At 41.3% G+C, this 19,851-nt stretch overlaps 1 protein-coding gene across 14 annotated transcripts in view; it reads left to right on the top strand.

Moving 5' to 3' along the window:
* Positions 1-19,851, top strand: part of Akap9 (A-kinase anchoring protein 9) — a 135,872-nt gene that overhangs the window by 62,064 nt on the left and 53,957 nt on the right. For all 14 annotated transcript variants that reach the window (NM_001037093.2, XM_087655915.1, XM_087655914.1 and 11 more), the window contains 2 exons: positions 2,433-2,638; positions 8,920-9,149. In NM_001037093.2, coding sequence (NP_001032170.2) covers positions 2,433-2,638; positions 8,920-9,149 — 436 coding nt within the window. The remainder of the gene's footprint in view (positions 1-2,432; positions 2,639-8,919; positions 9,150-19,851) is intronic.

The following is a 19,851-nucleotide window of genomic DNA, read 5'->3' as shown; positions in this document are numbered from 1 at the left end:
TTTAGAAAGGCACAGAGTTTTAAATTTTATTTTGTTCAAATGAAAATAATTTCTTTGATTTAAAATTAGAACTAGTATCTAGTAAGGGTGACTGTGACTGTCACCCCTCTGTGTCCTCCTAATCTCCTTCCTCAGCTTGCAAGAAGGAATTTGGCCCCTAAGATTTTCACTTCTTTCGTGGATCATCAGTGTGAAACACAGTCAGTATCGAACTCCATCAAGAAAGTCAGTGTATGAACATTAGACCTATCATGGCAATAGAAAATAAACCGGTTCATTTTTTAAATTTATTTGTTTGTTTATATAAAATAAACATTATAAAATAAAAATTTCACTATTTGGTATATTTTATAAATCATGTATTTAGTTTTTAGAATTTTTTATGGTGAAGTTTTTATAGTTGATAAAATTTATCCTTGTTTTAAGCCATTATATGAGTTTAATCAGTTTTTTAAAGTAAAAATAATTTAATATTATTTTAATTACGGGATTTTACACTTGAACAAATCTTAAGAAAATAAAGCCCTTTACTTCTGTTATTTGGTCTTATTTTTAATATGTAAGTTGATAACTTGATCTGGATACAAAAATAGAAGCTTGTCTCTGCTTGGCAGCTACTAAAGGAAAACAACTCCATTTATTACCTCATTCTAAAATAGGTAGGTCACGTGCCTGGGAAGCAGACAGCTGTTATCTTGGGTTTTGGAAATATCCTTCTCCAGTGTAAGGTTGAGAGATAAAGCTCTCCTGAGCCAAGGAACCTCCAGCACAGAAGTCTGCCCTTTGTCTATGTTTATCAAGTATAAAGTTTGCTGACATACTTCGTCTGGTGAATTAAGCAATTAAGATTAATGAAAGAATCTTAATCACCATTTATGAAAATATATTTTTGATGCAGTTTTAAAGGGTGCCTGTTACAGTAAAAATAAACATGAAAACACTTGATCTGGGACAATCCTCATTTTTTTCTTGTTTTAAAAATGTGTATATTTACAAGTAAGCTAGAAGGTCGAAGGAAATCTAGGCAATGACAGTTTTAATGACTGGGCTGGCAGAGATGACTCAGTGGTCAAGAGTACGCAATACTGTTGCAAAGGACCTGGGTTCAGTTCCTAGAACCCACCATTAGAAAACCATTGCAGCCTGTAACTGTAGTCCCACGGGGTCCACTGCCATCTTCCGGAGAGCTCCTGCACATATGTGGCACACACAAACTCACGGGCACATAGCTATGCACATAGATAAAAATAAATTTATAAATCTATCCTAATTCCAATGATAATGTCTGAATGCCAAGACATTTCAGAGTCGAGTTAACCGATCACCTTATTTAGAGTAAATCAATAAGCAAGTGAGTAAAAAGACTCTTATCTTTTAAAAAAGACTCTCATCTTTTTAAAAAGACATAATTTATTTCTGTTGAATTGAAAATTTTCTTTCTGCAATTGAGATGAGATGAGTGTAATATATGAAACTGGGTCTAGTTTTGTCTCTAAGGTAAATAAAAAAAATAGTAAAGGCCCGTGACACTGGCTTTGGTGTTTTGGACTGAAATGTCACCGTTGGTCTTTGAAGACAGAACTATGTCATCTGTTTAAATTTCAGTATTGCAGTAGTTGTTAGAAGTCGTAAAATACTGCCACATTTTTATTGTGCGCTTTTAGAATCATACTTTAAAGTAAGTTGTTTGACACATGAAAGGATAAAATACAGAGTATCTGTATGAGTAACTGTAAAAATATCACCAACTCAGTGCTTACATATGCTTGGATCTTATCACACTAAAACATTATTTTTAATATAATTTTTTTCTTTTTTTTTTCTCGGAGCTGGGGACCAAACCCAGGGCCTTGCGCTTGCTAGGCAAGAGCTCTACCACTGAGCTAAATCCCCAACCCCATTAATATAAATTTTTAATTTAATCATTAACTGAGTACCTTAGTGACTTGATTTCTTTTGGGTCAATAAAATGCATGTTTAAAAAGTTGTAAGCTATATGTGTAGAGCTGTTAGCAGAGCACAAGTACTTTTATAATAGAGTTTAAAATTAGGAAAAACCTAGAGGCACTTCATTGTGGTATGATTATAGATTATTTTAATAGGATCAATTTTTTTCCCGTTATAAAGCATTCTTTTTCTTTTTTTCTTCCTCCCCTTCCCCTTCTCCTTCCCTTTCTCCTCTTCCTCCTCCTCTTCTTCATTTTGGCTTTTTGAGACAGGTTTCTCTGTGTAGCCTTGGCTGTTCTGGAACTCGCTCTGAAGACCAAGCTGGCTTCCAACTTTGCCTGCCTCCCTCCCTGCCTGCCTCTGCCTCCTGAATGCTGGGATTAAAAGTGCACCACCTGGGTCCATAAAGCAGAATGACATAATGGCAGTGTGCTTTGTTTAGTTTTTAATTAGACATTTTAACAAATGATTCTTTTTCTGTACAGGTACGCTCTCAAAAAAGCTAATAATAGACTTCTGAAGATCCTGTTAGATGTTGTCAAGACAACATCAGCTGCTGAAGAAACAATTGGCCGTCATGTTCTTGGAATTCTGGACCGATCTAGTAAAAGTCAGCCAGCTACCAGCCTGCTTTGGAGATCAGAAACAGAGGCATCCGCCACAGTTTGTGTACAAGAGGAGTGTGCAAGAGGTAACAGTTCTGTATGCTTTGAAATCATGCACATCTTCAACATAGGCTCAGCTCGAGGTACTCCCAAGATACAGAAATGTACACAAGGAAAAATAGTCAACGTTTTTGGACTGCCATACACAGCGTCACACATATCAATGGACTGTCACATACAAAGATCTTAAACCTGCTTTTCTCAACCACCATTATTGTATAGCATTTGCAAATAGTTGTGCCTCAAGGGCTGTCCTCATATCTGCCCACGGTTACTGCCTGCTCTGCCTCTTTTCCTTGTCCTCTGATAAAGAATAATTCCAAGTCCCTACTCAGGACTCACATCCACGTGTAAACTAAAGAAAGGTTAAAATGAAGAGATTTTAGGGCTCTAGCACCACTCGGAAAGGTTAAAATGAGTCTCTGTAAAACTGGGTTGTTTTATCTTTGGGGTACTCTTTGGTAGGTCCTTTTTGCTTTTTGAAAAGTGTGAACTCTAGCAGAATATGTCTTGTCTGCACTTTGGACTAAGTTTTGGCTTTCCTTCGCTTCTTCTTTGGGCTTCTTGCCATCACCTTGCTGCTGGGGTCTGAAATCGTGAACTAGAAGGTTAGATCTAGTTTCCTTGCGTCCTCACTGACTAGTCATCCTAGTCACTCTCACTCTGACTAGAGGCAGTTCTTCCAGTGTGCTGCTTCGTAACTTTGAAGAGCACTGAGTTTGCTAAGCTCCCTGTGGAGAATGAGAAGAAAGCAGCCAATCACAGATGGTTTGCTTCATTGCAGGTTGGCTAGCAGTGTATTCTCACCTCAAAAGAAAGCTTGGTTTAAAATTTTAAATAAAATTGACTTAAAAATACCTCAATTGAGTTTAAAGATAATTGCTTTTAGTAAAATAAGAAGTGAAATAATAACGATTTTTAAGCTTTCTTTCAAGTTTAGTCTTCACACTTAGTTGACTGACTTTTCAGATCAGTTCTCTTCCTGCACAAGCTGTAGACAGAGGATATTTACTGAGTGTGGCTCCTAATGTGTAGAGAGCAACATCATATGTGAAGCCTGTGAAAATCAACAAAAATAAAAACAACGAACTGGATTTATTTAACCATGTAGGCAGGAGTTTTACTGCTCTTCTAGTAAAGCTGATAATGTGTTGACTTTGACAGTCAGAAGCACCCTGAAGAAACAGCTTGTAAACTACAAACTCTCCATGTCCATGTTGTCATAGATACTACAGTACTCAGCTGTCATAGAGACTCCAGTACGTAGTTGTCATAGAGACTACAGTACTCAGTTGTCATAGATACTACAGTATGCAGTTGTCATAGATACTATAGTATGCAGTTGTCATAGAGACTCCAGTATGCAGTTGTCATAGAGACTCCAGTATGCAGTTGTCATAGAGACTCCAGTACTCAGTTGTCATAGAGACTACAGTGCTCAGTTGTCATAGATACTACAGTATGCAGTTGTCATAGATACTATAGTATGCAGTTGTCATAGAGACTCCAGTATGCAGTTGTCATAGAGACTCCAGTACTCAGTTGTCATAGAGACTACAGTGCTCAGCGAGCAGCAGCAAGCTCACTTCCCAAGCAGTGTATTGGAAGTTACAGAGAGAAAAATTGACAATTTCACTCAGCACAGAAGACTGTGCTGGTGTTGATTGACTTTGAGGATGCGGACCTGAAAGGACATCTGATCCATAAGCTTCTTTCTTCTCTTTTAAATTACATTTATATTTGTTGGTGTAGGAGGAGTGTGTTTGTATCTGTTTTTAAAACCCCCAGCAGTCATTTCTCTATTGCCAAGTGTCCCGGCTGAGTTGTGCAGCACATCAGGAGTGTCCAGAAGCTCACTGAACCCTGCCTGTGCTCCTGCTGTGTGCTAATTCAGCTTTCTGACAACAGGAAGCACCAGACTTCCCTTTAAGCAGGATCAAAACGTAACCGACATTTTGCTTTAACAAATGTCTTAAATAAATCCTTACAATATTATTTAACTAGTAGCCAGTTCTAAAAGAATAACCCTACAGTATGAGAGGGAAGTCAGGTCCACAGACCAGTATGGTGTTGTTTCAGAGATCATTTTACTAGCATTAGCATGTGTGTGCTCTCAGTTAACATTTTATGTTTCTATGACTAGCAGTGTTGTTGGTCTTGCTGATATTTTCATATGGCCGTCAGTATTACTAAGGAACACTCACATCCAGTTGTCACTTTAAGTATATATTGAACTAAAACAATTTATGACTTCAAAATGTTGAATTTGTCATAAGCCTCAATAACATTCTTGCTTTACATTACTAGTAATGTGCTCTGTATATTAGAATTCAGCCTGGCATTTCTTCATATCTCTGGATGGAAGCATTGATGTCTCGTTTGATACGACAACCATTAAGTCTGATCACAGAGTGACTTTTACTCTTCAGTTTTATAGATGGCTTTTCTGTAGCCACACATGGGGCCTGTTTTTAGTCTTCAAGTCTGAACTTGTTTAGCTTTTAAACAGGCATGGACTTGCTAACACTTGAAGCAATAAGTAATTGGTTTATTAATATTTGCTTCCTTGTGAGAATAATCTGGTTATGAAGCCGAAAGCCAGGGCTAAGCTAGTATGGACTCATTTGAGTCTGAGGGAGTGCTCTATCACCTGACAAAATGGCTCCCAGGACTGTGTTATAAGCTTCCTTTGGCCCTGAGATGGCCCCCTCTCTGCGGGAAGCCAGGGATGACCGCCTGCCTGCCACGGATTCCTTCCGGTACAGCACCGTGCTCTAGATCAGTCGTAGCTCACTGATACTGAGGAGGCGCTGACTCTTTCCTGATTCTCCTTGGTGTTGAGGACATTCAATGACTCACACATCCATCTCCCTCCTTCCTTCTTTGTTTGTTTGGGGATGGTTTTGCTTTTTGTACCAGACTAGCCTTGAACTCAGTATGTGGCCCAGACACGAGAATTTAGGCAAGGTCTCCCTTATGCCTGGACTGTTACAGAGAGGAGACCCTGCCTAAAACTAAAACCAAACCAAGGACCAGAAGCTCTCAGGCGTGTTGCAGATACTTTGGTACCTGCTGTTCTGACTTGCAGAAGCACTGGCATGCCGTGACTTTTGTACTGGGCTTTGTTCTACCTGTCCTCTCAACCAGTGCCTGGGCTTTGCTCCCGTGTGTCCAGCGTCCTCAGTCACCTTCTCATCATTGCTCCTCTGGGACAGTCATGCTGCAGTCTTCATACTGATTAAGGTTTTGTTCTGTTTTTTTTTTTGTTTGTTTTGTTTTGTTTTGTTTTAAGTGTTGGTTGTTCGCAGCTTTGCTCTCCAGAGTAAAGGTCAGCACACTGGAAGAGAGTTGACTAATTCAGGTATTCTTACCAGCCTTGGTTCTGTTCCCACAGTAACGTTACTGTGCTCAGAGAACACTAAGCTGTTAATCCACACTGTGTTCTCAGAGGTGGCCCATTCATCCAGGGAAAAACTGAAGTTTATCCTTTTAAAACACTCTGTTTATGCCTTTTTAAAATGAATTTTTTTGTTAGCATATGATATATATACATATATATATATATAGATATATTTATATGAGACTCCCTTTCCTTTGCATTAAATGCTGTCTTTACAACAAATGTATACACTTCAAGTATTTCAACTCTCACATTAATAAATAAAAAGACTTAAAAGTTACAGACCCTAACTTAATAACATGCTCTACGGGTGTACATATCCTGTTTGTAATTTCTGTGCCCACACTGTGTCCTGGTCTGGTGGCCTTTTTCCTTCATGATTGCTCTCAGTAAGAAGCACCTGACGCCCAGCCTGGTCGCACAGTTCTCTGCCTGCCTTGCCCTTTTACCTTTGCATTTAGTTGTGTCCAACTTGCGTCCTTTCCCCTCATCTTTCATTTCTTCGTCCTTGCCACACGTAACAGTTCATCACGCCTCACTGCGTAATTGTTCAGACTTCTAACCAGTCTGTTCGTTTTTATGTATTCTTAAAATTTGCCTCTGGTGCATAGATTTGCTATTATCTTTGTCTTTAAAATATGATTAACCTTTTCCAATCTTTAGCAAAACCCCCAAAGTTCCAACAAAATCTAGGACAGTTAACAATTTATATCCAGTGTACTTTCCAGTTACCTCTTTTTAAAAATTTCCCTGCTTCACCTGTATTTCTCCATACATTTTTGCTAGTGTTTCCACCCTATCGGACTGTTCTCTTTACCTCAGATTTATCATATTCTTCAAACCCAGGAAAAACAAATTTGCTGCTAGAATGACTTCAGTTCCTCAGATAAAGATACCACAGAGAGTGTTTTTGTTTCCTAAGCAACAAGTAATAGCTCTTCCTCCCAAAGCTTCTGCAAAACTCTCATCTGTTTCCTAGACTGCATTATTTGATTTAGCAAATGCTCCAATATGTATTATGCTATACCGTTTGGAATGCTTTATACAGTGGTTTGAATCCCAAGATCATCTTGAATTATAACACTTTTGAAGTATTAAGTGTCACACTGTCATGGCATTTGCTTTTAAATACATGGTATAATATAAAGAAATACTGGTAGAGTAGTTATGTTTTTTTCAAATGTGAAGAATAAAATGCAAATTAAAAATTGTAGGGGTTGGGGATTTAGCTCAGTGGTAGAGCGCTTGCCTAGGAAGCGCAAGGCCCTGGGTTCGATCCCCAGCTCCGAAAAAAAGAACCAAAAAAAAAAAAATTGTATTAGGTGCTATGCCAATGACTGGAATTATATGTTTATGGAAACTAGCAAATATTTGAGGCCTGGAGAGATCGTGTGGCTGTTAGAGCTCATGCTGTTCCTACAGAGGACCCAGGTTTGGCTCCTAGCATCTACACAATGCTCAACTTTATATAGGCACACACATGGTACATATACATAAAATGCAAACAGTCATATATATGCACAGTCATTTAAAGAAAACTGCAGATGTTTAAAGTAGTGCCCTAGAACACACTTTCATATTCTGCCAGCAATAATCTTGTTCAGTAGGGGTTATGAGTAGGGGATGGTTAGAAAAGCTGCATCTGAATTTACGGCTCTAGCATGCTGTCCTGGGCGAGTGTGGTGTTAGGTGTCATGCTGAATGCTCATGCCTTGGCTTTAGAGCAGCGATTCTTAACCTGTGGGTTATAACGCCTTTGGGAGAACCTTTCACAGGGGTCACATACCAGATATTCTGCATATCAGATATGTACAGTATGAGTAGTAACAGTGGCAAAATTACAGCTATGGAGAAGCAATGAAAATAATCTTATGGTTGGGGGTCACCATAACATGGGAACTAATAACAGTCTGTAGTATTATGAAGGTCGAGAACCACTGCTTTATGGGGAGTGAGGTTGATCTGCCTGGGTAAGCGTACTGATCTTTACATAAAAATAAGAATATTATATATGTGAAGAATAGATTAGTCTATATTTTTCCCCCGTCATACCACTGCAAACTTAGCACATAACGAAATCATCTTAGTGCATGTCGATGTGGCACGAAATCCAGTCAAATCAGTCACTTCTGAATGGGCCCAAGAGCCTAAGTATAAACTCGCGCCCTCCTCTCCAGTGCACCCGGAGTATTCCACTGCAGGAAAGCCGGGATGTGGGGCGGTGGTGGGGGATGATGTGTGCTCAGTCATGCATGCGCCTACGGAAGCCAGGAATCAAAACCAAGAGTCTTCCTCAGCCACTCTCCACCTTATTCTTGGAGACGAGGTCTCTCATTGAACCTGTAGCTTCACCATTCCGACTAGCCTGGCTGTCCAGCACGCCCCAGGCCCTCCTGTCTCTAACCTCTTCCTTCCCAGCCAAGTATGGTGACACTCATGTGTTCCTGAGGCAAGCACTGATCTCCCCAGTTCCCCTACACCCTTGTCATCGTTGTTTCCGTGTTCGCCTTATTACACTGGGAACATCCTCATCGCGTTCCGAAAACTGCCGGACACTATTTGCTGTCTTGTGTTCCATTAGACCACGAGTGTGGCTCAGTACAGGGTATGCACAATAAAGATCCAGAGTTGATTTCCTGCCCCCAAAAATAACATTTCCATCAATGAAAAGATTCGGAGTAACCCAAGTGTTAGTTTCTGCACTCTTATAGCACGCACCACCCTTTAGTAGTCTGTCTGTCTTTCTGTTGAATACTCTTGCATTGCATATTCTCTCTGTTAAGAAGCTGTTATTTAAAGACCTTGAAATTGTAATGATTCAAGTTTTAGTTTGACTTGATGTCTCCAGTTATTCAATGTTGGGACTTTAAATGATTGATTTATGCCTTTCACCTACTGCTGTTCTAGCTATGGATGAGTCCGTACCCTCTTACCCTGGAAGTGCCATAGCAACACATGACAGCGTTTGGTCAAAAGTCACCGAGGAAGGGGCAGAGCTGTCACAGCGGCTCGTGAGGAGTGGCTTTGCTGGGCCTGTAATAGATCCTGAAAATGAAGAACTTATGCTGAACATCAGCTCTCGACTACAAGCAGCTGTCGAAAAACTCCTAGAAGCCATAAGTGAGACCAGCAGTCAGGTAACCTCTCATCTTGTAGTAGTGTCTGCAGAAGTTAATGCAGACTTTCTGCTACGTCATGGATGACTTAATGATTCTCTCTACTCCCATGGAAATTTGCCATGCTTCCTTCTAATAATTGACTGTGTCCAAGTTGGGCCTAGCAAAGCAGGCCAGCAGTTCCTTCCGAGTGGCAGGCCTGGGCAGTCTAATGAGACCCTACCTTTAAAAAGAGCTGTGAACAAAGGTCCAGGAAGCTATCTCAGATGTCAAGCGCTTACAGGGCTTGTGAGAGTGCAGTCCTGAGACGTAAGTATACGAGCACACAAGTAAGTGCTGGTCGTCTGTTAACCAGACACTCACCAGTGTGCTTTTCAGTTGGTAAAGGGTGATGTGTTCTGTTAGTGGAGTCTTTCAGTTCTAAAACTCATGGTCACTTTAGTAGTCAGTTATCTAGACTGTTGTATGTTAGGTATTTACATCCAAGACACTTTAACTCTACCACTATATGAAATGGTCTGTAAATTCTGTACATCCATACTCATTGAATTCTAGAAAGTCTTTGATTCTTATTTTCTCCTTGGCTCCCGTGGCCATTCAGCAGAGAGTTGTTTAGTCTTCATGAGTTTGAAGGCTTTAGTCACTGAAGTCTAGCTTTAATCCATGTGCTCTGTTAGGATGCAGGGGGTTATTCCAGTCTTCTTGAATTTGTTGAGACTAGCTTTACGAATGAGTATGTGGTAATTTTGGAGAAAGTTCTGGAGGTGCTGTGAAGAAGATATGTTCTTTTCTGTTTGGGCGAAAGGTTCTGGAGATGTCTGTTCTGTACATTTGGGTCATAAAATCTGTTAGCTCTATTATTTCTGTTTATTTTTTTCCTAAATGACTTGTCCATTGTTTATAGTGGGGTATTCAAGTCCCCCACTATTTTTTTTTTATTAACTTGAGTATTTCTTATATACATTTCGAGTGTTATTCCCTTTCCCGGTATCCGGGCAAACATCCCCCTCCCCCCTCCCCTTCCTTATGGGTGTTCCCCTCCCAACCCTCCCCCCATTGCCGCCCTCCCCCCACCAGTCTAGTTCACTGGGGGTTCAGTCTTAGCAGGACCCAGGGCTTCCCCTTCCACTGGTGCTCTTACTAGGATATTCATTGCTACCTATGAGGTCAGAGTCCAGGGTGAGTCCATGTATAGTCTTTAGGTAGTGGCTTAGTCCCTGGAAGCTCTGGTTGCTTAGCACTGTTGTACATATGGGGTCTCGAGCCCCTTCAAGATCTTCCAGTTCTTTCTCTGATTCCTTCAACGGGGGTCCTATTCTCAGTTCAGTGGTTTGCTGCTGGCATTCGCCTCTGTATTTGCTGTATTCTGGCTGTGTCTCTCAGGAGCGATCTACATCCCCCACTATTAATGTATGTGTTTCAATGTGTCATTTAAGCTTTAATAATGTTTCTTTTACAAATATGGGTGCCTTTGTATTTGGGTATAGATGTTTAGAGTGTACATGGCATCTTGCTGGTTTTTCCTCTGATGTGTATGAAGTGTCCTTCCTCATCTCTTTTGATTAATAGGGTGAGTCTATTTTGTTAGATATTAGAGTGGCTACACTAGCTTGCTTCTTGCCTCCCTCTGTTTGGAAAACTGTTTTTTCCAACCCTTTACTCTGAGGAAATCTGTCTTTGATGTTGGAGTGTGTTTGTCTGTGTAGCAGAATGATGGCTCCTATTTTCCCATCCATCCTGTTAGCCTTTTTATTGGGGAATTGAGGCTACTGATACTGTGAGATATCAATGACCGATGATTATTAATTCCTATTATATGGTTGTTATTATGTTGTTGTTGATGGTGGTGGTGTGTATCTTAAATAGTTCTATTCATTTCCTTTACTTGTTTGTTTTTTTTTTCCTGGCTTTCTTGGGGATTTATTCATTTCCTTCCATTGTTTATTTGTGTTTTTCTGGGGCTTCTTTAACAGATTTATTCATTTCCTCTGTAAGGACCTCTACCATCTTCCTAGCATTGGTTGTAATGTCATTTTCTTGTGCTTCAGCTATGTTGGAACATCCAGGGGTCACTGTAGTAGGATAGCTAGGCTCTGGTGGTGCCAATGGCCCCTAAATATTTATCTGTTTCCAGTTGCAGGGCAATGGTACAAATCACATTGGTGATCCCATGTTACATTGAAACCCAGAGTGATATTTTTTTATCACCATCCAAACAGCTAGAGGGAGATGGCACCAATAAAAGCCAGCTTTATTTGTATTACTCATTTAACAAGGCATTAAATTATACTTGGGATCAAAGAATTTGATCTTTAGTCAAAGTTCAGGAGACTTTTAACTTAAGAATTGACATCCTAAATGCTGTGTCATGTGAAATTCTGTAGTTAAGAAAATAGACTTTTTCTACACATATATTTTTAATGTTTTCACTCTTCAAGTGAGCTAAAGTCCTGTTTTGGGTTTCCCTTTAGAGGGCTCATGCGTGTGTCACTTCACGGCCTCCCCTGGGTCACCAGAACTAATTCATAAGTTAAAGTGGTTGCTTTTCAGCACTCTCAAAGCTTGGTGCATATGATGATAATCATCTTGTATTCAGTGGGCATCGTGCACGTGATTTTACCCTGAATTGCCCTGTCGTCTTGCTGCTTCAGTTTGCTCATTGCTGCCATGTTAATGTTTAAATTTAATAGTGGTATTTTTTCATACTAATTTGGTTTTGGTTAAGCTTCCCCTTCTCTTCTCTTCCCTATCTTTGCTTAGACACAGCTCTGGTGTCCTGCTCACCTCCATAGCCTATGTGCTCTGTCATTCCAAGAGCATAACTCTTAATACATTTTTTACTTGACCATTCTTAAATATTTTTGACTTGAATCTTTTGACTGACACTCCTATTGTAGATTTTGCATGAGATTAATGTAAAGTATAGTCTGTCTGGTTAGTGTGATATATATTTGTCTTTTGACAACCACTGTAGAAAGCAGTAGACAATTCACAAGTGGTAAGTAGTACTCACAGGCTACTGACCTTAATAGACAGCTACAGCCAAGCCTCTCATAATTGTGTGCCGTCATCAACCAAGTGTGTGACTCTACCTGAAGCACTTAACTCCCTAGGCCAGGTCCACAGCTCAGAGCAGTCATGTTTAATAGATGGGGTTGTGAGGTAAAGCAGAACCTAGGCACAGCACAGTCTGGGTTATCCTCAGCTTGTTAAATGCTAGGGTGGAGCTACGTTGCTTCGCTGTGGCTGCACTGTCTTATCTTAAATACCCCTGCAGAGATCAGCCTTGTGAGTCCAGCCCTCACTCTGTGGCAGAGACACCAGGGCAGCAGCACTGTAGCCCTAGTGATCGGGCTGCACAAGCTCAGGTTGCTCCAGGCCTCCAAGCTCAAAGGCCGCCTGGGTGTTAGTGCCTTCTGGGTGATGTCGCCCACTGACCTAGACACTGTTGGTCTAGTGCCACCATGTGCTACTTAATTCCCAGGTACTCTACCAATGTCTGTCACATAACATTTTGAAGTAAGACCTTCATTTAGAACTGAGGCCTTTCTTAGGTGAATTCTACTTTTAAAGCAGTGAGAAGACAGGCTTTCTGCAGCTTTCTTTTCAACTGAACTTAGTTCGACTGCACTAACTGTGGGTGATACTTGAAACCGCCAACTTGAGAATGTCATCAGTAGTAACGGAACTTACTTGGAACCTGGCAAATGTCTTCAACAGTCATTTAAAGTGGCACAAAGTGAGCTCTGCAGAGTATGTGGAGCTGCTGTCCCTTCTCTGTCCCATCGCCTTTCCTCTCCACTGTAGAGTAGGTCCCCTTGATCTTGTTGTCTTGCACTTGTTAAAACAAACTCTGAACTAGAACAGGCCGACACTGCTGTGGTGTCTTTCTGCTTGCACTGAAAGAGAAATGCAGGCCACTGGTTCTGTTCATGACGTCTGAACCTGGCGGAGGGAGCAGCACCGACCCGGTTGGCTGGGTGCTCGGCGCGGCAGACGAGTCACTTCCGCACATTGAGCACCTACTTCATAAGTTACTCTTCTGAGTCTTGGATATGCAATACAAACAAAATGGAAAACTTCCCACTTTCACAGGCTTATTACTGGCTTTATTAACACCAGTAATAAATAAAAAGGCGTTATGTCAGATACTGCTGAGACGTCATATGAAGTAGAACATGAAGGAAGGACTTTGGTGCTGAGGAAGTAGGTCTGCAGGGTGGTCAGCAGTTACTAGCATGGGCTGCTCTTGCACAGCGCCCTCTGCTGGGAACCTGCCACACCAGTGGTGCAGAAATGCATGGAGGCAAACGTGTGTATCAAGTAATAAAATGAGCGAGGGTATCAGACAGGTACATGGAAGGAATGTTCCACAGAGGAGCAGGTATGAGGGCCATGAGACAGGTATGAGGACAAAGAGACCAATATATCTGGGGCAAAGTGGGAAGGAAGTGTGGGAAAGAGTTGGAGTGGTGCAGAAACCAGGTCCTAGAGAACGCTGTTAATTGTTTACGAGGTGTGGAGTCACTAAGGCTGCAAAAGTACTGCTGTTGTTCTGTACTACTTGCTCATGCACTCTGTGTAGTACACACACACACACACACACACAGACACACACACACAGACACACACACACAGACACACACACACAGACACACACACACACAGACACACACACACAGACACACACACACACAGACACACACACACAGACACACACACAGACACACGCACACACACACACACAGACACACAGACACACAGACACGCACTCGCTTGAACAAACAATTCAGTTAGTGCTGCTCATATGCACATGGGTGTGGGTCTATCCACTGGAACATGGTCATCTTACCAGAGGCCACACCCTTAAAGAAAACTGACTTTCCCTCCTAGCAGCCATAAACTGAGTAGGTCCTCAGCTAAGGGTGTCATCTCATATGCCCTCCCCCATCCCTGTTAGACTAATTTGTGAATGTATTTTTCATTTTGTATCTTCCTACGGTGATTACGTTCTTTAAGTGTGAGACGATTAACTGTGTGGACAGCTCTTCCAGTCGAGAGTTGCATGTGCCCACACTGAAGTCTCAGAACGACATGACCCCACTATGCCCCGTTCTGTCCTTTGCAGTCAGCCACCTCCCACTCCCTGCCTTTTGCAAACACTGGTTTCTGTTCCTTACTTACGGTGCCATGTTTGTAAGCGAGTCATAAATGAAATCATATTTATGTGCCATTTCAAGTCTACCTCCAGTTGACTTGAACTGTGCCTGCGACTTGATTCCTCTGTGTTGTATGCAACGATACGGTTTTTGTTGTTGATATTGTTCCTTTTTGTGAAAAATTGCATCATGTAGATGTAACAGTTTGCATAACATATTGCTTAAGGACATAGAGACTGTTTTTATCTTTGGATATTGAGATTCTCAGTTTTTAAAACCAGCACTTTGGCCCTTTGCCAAAGGTAGATTAGAGTAATGGGGTGTGGCGGGTACCTAGCTTGCAGTCAGGTGGTAGGGTTATACGCAAGCAGTTTACCCTGAGTGGCAATGTACCACATGCTTGCTGGTTCCCACAAGGCTGGGAGAGGCTATCATGGTAACTGGGGTTACATATGGTTGTGAGCTTTCATTTTAGTGCTAGGAATCAAATTGGAGAGTCCTCTGGAAGAGCAACAGGTGCTCTTAACTATGGAGCCATCTCTCCGGCTTCTGTGTGTGGCTTCTTCCTTAATCAGTACCCTTGGTTATTAAAAAAATAGTTTGTACAGACTTTTTTTTTTATATATATAAGTAAGAAGCAAGGTGTGCCTGCTTCTAAAAATGGACAAAAGCAATAGAGCATGTTTTAAACCGTTTTCACTGAGGGTCTTCTTACTGAAGCAGGACTGGTAGCGTAAATCATCATGTGCACACTATTGTCTGCTATGAAGTGACACCATGATCACAGCAACCTGCAAAGAGAGCCTTTGACGGGGGGCTCACAGTCTCAGAGGCTTAGTCCTTTATGATCATGTTAGGGAGTGTGGCATCAGGAACTGTGGTGCTGGACGAGTAGCTGAGAGCTATATTCTGATCTACAAGCAAAGAGTGGGAGAGAGAGCCTGAGACTGACATGGGCTTCTGAAACCTCAGAGTCCAATTCCAGTGACACACTTCCTGCAAAAAGGCTACACCTCTCAGTCTTTCTAATTCTCTCAAACAGTTCACCCCATGCAGACTTAACATTCAAGTATATGAGATGAGGACCACCACAATTATCAAGAATCTTTCCCCATGCTAAATCATTTTAAACTATTATATATTCTTCCTCTTCTCTCTTACCTGTGTGCTGATTTCTATCCTGACTATACTATGTATGAAGAATATTTTTTACCTTCATGGTTTTGTTCCTTCTTCAAATAAGAGAAACAGAATACTGGATTATCAAAATAAATAAACTAATATAGAGAGAAAATAAGGAAAGAATATTTTAATGAAGAATTTTTACACTGGGCACATTTATATCTTATGAACCTTCATTAAAGATCCAGTAGAGAGGGGAATGGCTCAGTAGATGAGAGTGCTCTTGGGCCCAAGCAGGAAAGCCTGAGCTGGATCTTGTGATTATGTGAAAAGCCAGGTATGGCCCCAGTCTCCTGTACTCACAGTTCTTGGGGGGAGTGGGGAGACAGAGATTTGGGGCTTACTGACTTCATTCCAGCCAGGTTCAGTGAGAGGCCCTCTCAGGAAATGTGGCAGAGAACAAAGCCCTCTCTGGTTTCAGACTTTTCAAATGCAAGGTAAATGTAGGGCCAGGGAGGTGGCTCAGTGGTTAAAGCACTCCCCATACAAGTATGAGGGTCACAGTTGAGATCCTGAGGACTCACAGAAGTGCAGGGTGGGTCTGGTGGCTCATCTGGAACTGCAGTCCCAGAACACAGAGATAGGGGACCTGTTCGAGCCAGCCGGCTACCCACACAAGCTACATTGGCAAGCTCTGAGTTTGATGGCGAGACCGTGCCTCTAAATAGAGTGGAAGAGTAATTCAGGATGATTCCTGACTTGCGCCTCTGGTCTACACACGCACACACAAACCCGATAAAAGTGAAATTACATTAACTACAGCAGTAATGGGACTACTCTGCCATCTTGCATAGGTAATAAGACATCTTCTCTGACTAGCTTGATGGTATAAGCATTTATAATAACCAATAGCCAGTGTATAAAGACCTCTCATCACTATTCCCTAACCACAGGCGTCACCATTAGGTTTCTGGGCTTCCTATGGAAAATGAATCTCGATATCTCTCTGTCCCTCCTTGTCACTCTGTCTCTCTCTTTCCCTCCCTCTTCCCTTCTCCTGCCTTGCTTCCTGGTTTATTAGGAAGAATTTGAAAACCAGCACAGACTATGGCTATAAAACAAAATTTTGATGGTATTACCTGCTTGCTTTAGTGTAAGTTTTCCTATTTGCCTCATTCAAAGCAACTTTCATAATTGAGAATCTAATTATCAAGAATATCTTTTAAGTTAATTATCTTTTAAAATTCTGAGTGGCTGTTTCACTTACTGTTGCTTAAGTTTCAGGAGTTACCAGAGGCTGGGCTGTTATTTACAACTTAACGTCTTAGTCAGGGTTCACAGGCTGCTATAGTGTAACACTCAGTATTATATATAATACAAAGAAAAAATTCCTTAACATACATTCTAGGAACTGTAGATATGGGTTATAACCAAAACACTTATAGGCCAGTGACTTCTTAAATGTCTTATTTATAAGGTAATAACAACCAGGTTTTTTTTTCAGAAATAGTGATTTTTGATAGACTTGAATTAATAATGTGAACATGAGCATACTTTCTGTTTTATATTCTTAAAGTAACTTTTTAATGGGTTGGAAAAACACTCGCTTATCTTCCATAGCATTATAAACTTGTCTAAATACCCCTTTTCAAAGCTCCCATGTGGAACTTGGATCCTGTTAGGCAGGCTTTTGTGTGGGCGTATTCACAGTCCACCTGTCAGCTTACCTATAGGCACAGACATTTAGCCACACCCTGTGCACTGGCCTTTTCCTCAGGGACAGGGACTGAGACCTTGGGCTCAGCACGGAGGTTATTTGAATAGCTCAGTTGAGAGTTGCTTTTCCTTTTGAATAGTGAGGCTTGAAGAGCAAGGGAAAGTCTCAGCGGAGTTGCTCAAGAGTGCTGCCATGGAGATTTACAAGCTGACCTTGCCTGCCAAGATCTGCGTAGAAGGCTTATTTATTACCACAGATACATTGGATCCTGAGAGCAGTTGTATTGCTAGGCTAATTGGATCTTTATAATTTTGTTCTTTCATTTGACAAGGATTTAATTATTCTAACTGGGACTGTTTTTTGCTTGTTGCATTTATTATTTATTTATTTATTTGTTGCTTTTGTGTTTTTTGACTTGATGAACTTTTTGAAATCTGAGGGTTTTGTTTTTAAGCTGAACTTTTGTATCTTTTGTTGTTCAGTTTATATGAGTTCATTTTACTCTCGAGTACTAAAAAGAAAACTTTGTGCCAGTGTAGGATCTCTGAATAAGTTAAAAGGAACTCTGTGATGTAGTTAAGAGAAGAGCTGATGGGACAGCCGGAGAACCCTGGCAGCTTTATCTAGAATGGATTCTTACAGGACCTACTTGGCCACTAGCCAGCTCAGTGGCTCGTGGCTGGAAGACCAGAAGGAAGACGTCTGTGAAGTTGAATCTCGAGTGCCTCTGCCGTATCCCTATCCTCTCTCTGAACATTTGGATGACAGTAACTCAGTGATTATCAACACTTCTGTTTTTCATTTCATTCACAAAAGAAACGGACATATAGTAAAGCTTATTTCTAAAATCTCACTGCCTACCCCTCCTTACTCAGTAAGTATACAGTTGGACCTCAGAACTGTAGTGAGCTGAGGTGAGAAGAAAACGCTGGTGTCTGTACAGAGGTGATGGGACGGCCCTTGCTTTGCTATTGTGAAGTGCTACTGCTCATACCCTGAGGTGTGGTGGGGCTAAATGTGCTCCTAAAACTCCAGCTTAGCTGCTTTTTAACGTCAACTGGTGGAATAAGCTTAGTACTCCCTCCTTCCTGTCTGTGTCTGTGTGTAAGACTGATCCAAAATTAAAAGTGAAATGAATGGATTTGAGGGAGTAGGTATCGCGCTCTTCAGAACTGTCTGGTGAATTGTGGAACCAGTTAGAACATGTTTGTAATCAGATGCCCTATTGGCTGGAGCTCTAGACAAGGGAAAGGGAGCTTGTATTCTGAAAAAAGTTTTTTACAGCCGTGGGGGCTTACATTTTGTTTTAATGAGCCCAATAATTCTATAGGGAGATAACCTTTTCAGCTTTTAAGGTGAAATGTATTTTGTAAACACTGCTCAGGTTAAATGGTCCCTATTTCCGGTTCACAGGATCCTTAAATGAGTTATGAACATTCTCTACATCCTATTCAGCATTCTTTTTATGACTTGCATGGCTCCAACTATAAATCCTAGCTAATATTTAACATGCCAGGTGACTTTCAGAATAGTTTTGCTGCCTCACCAACAATTTTTGAAGTGACAGAATCTTTACTAATGGTTTACCCACACTTGAGCACTGTTTGCTGAGAAGTGGAAGCTCTGAATTTGATTTGTTCATATAGTATATGTTGTTGCACATAAGAATCAATCATGCCCTACCCGGATGGGAGAAATTTAAGTATAAATTATTTAGGCAAAGATTTGAAGAGGATCCCTTCTCACGGGGGGGGGGGGGGGGGGGTGGGTAGGAAGCTTTATTGTTTGATTGGATGAACTTTTTGTTTTGCTTTTTTTTTTGTTTTTTGGTTTTTTTTTTTTGTGTTCCCCTCCCCATCCTCCCCCCATTGCCGCCCTCCCCCCAACAGTCTAGTTCACTGGGGGTTCAGTCTTAGCAGGACCAAGGGCTTCCCCTTCCACTGGTGCTCTTACTAGGATATTCATTGCTACCTATGAGGTCAGAGTCCAGGGTCAGTCCATGCATAGTCTTTAGGTAGTGGCTTAGTCCCTGGAAGCTCTGGTTGCTTGGCATTGTTGTACATATGGGGTCTCGAGCCCCTTCAAGCTCTTCCAGTTCTTTCTCTGATTCCTTCAACGGGGGTCCCATTCTCAGTTCAGTGGTTTGCTGCTGGCATTCGCCTCTGTATTTGCTGTATTCTGGCTGTTGTTGTTTTAATTGCAAATCTTTAAACGCACTGTCATACTAGCTAGCTCGAGTCTTGTGAAGTGAGAGATAAAAGCAGAGGTTTGGCAACTCACTCATGCAAAGCCGGGTTTTATTATCTTGTTTTAAATCCTCTGGTGAATTTCTGTAATGAGATGAAATGTGGAAAGTAATACAGTTCTTTTGGTTATGGCCACATCTTTAGTTTACTGGCGGGATTTGCATGCGCGTATGCAGAAATGCTCAGTACTTTCGGGAATAGGGGTTGAACTAAATTCAAAAGGGATCTGTGTATTTACTTCATGATTCATAGCAGTGGATTACAGTTACAAAGTAGTCTCAAAAACAATTGTGTGGTTGGGGTCAGCACCACATGAGGAACTAAAGGGTTGCAGCATTGACGCTTCAGTTGAGAGCCACTGATTTAGAGGGGCTGTGAGCTTGGGCGACCGTGAAGTCTCCATGCTACATAACTACTGCTCATGTGAAGCATGCAGGAATAGCAAGGATTGTTCTTTGACTGTTATATCGATATATTAA

This window comes from Rattus norvegicus, chromosome 4 (assembly GCF_021556685.1).
Source record: "Rattus norvegicus strain SHRSP/BbbUtx chromosome 4, alternate assembly SHRSP_T2T, whole genome shotgun sequence".
In the NCBI taxonomy this organism is placed as follows: domain Eukaryota; kingdom Metazoa; phylum Chordata; class Mammalia; order Rodentia; family Muridae; genus Rattus; species Rattus norvegicus.
Note: the sequence above shows the minus strand (reverse complement) of the source record. Positions and strands in the feature narration are given on the sequence as shown.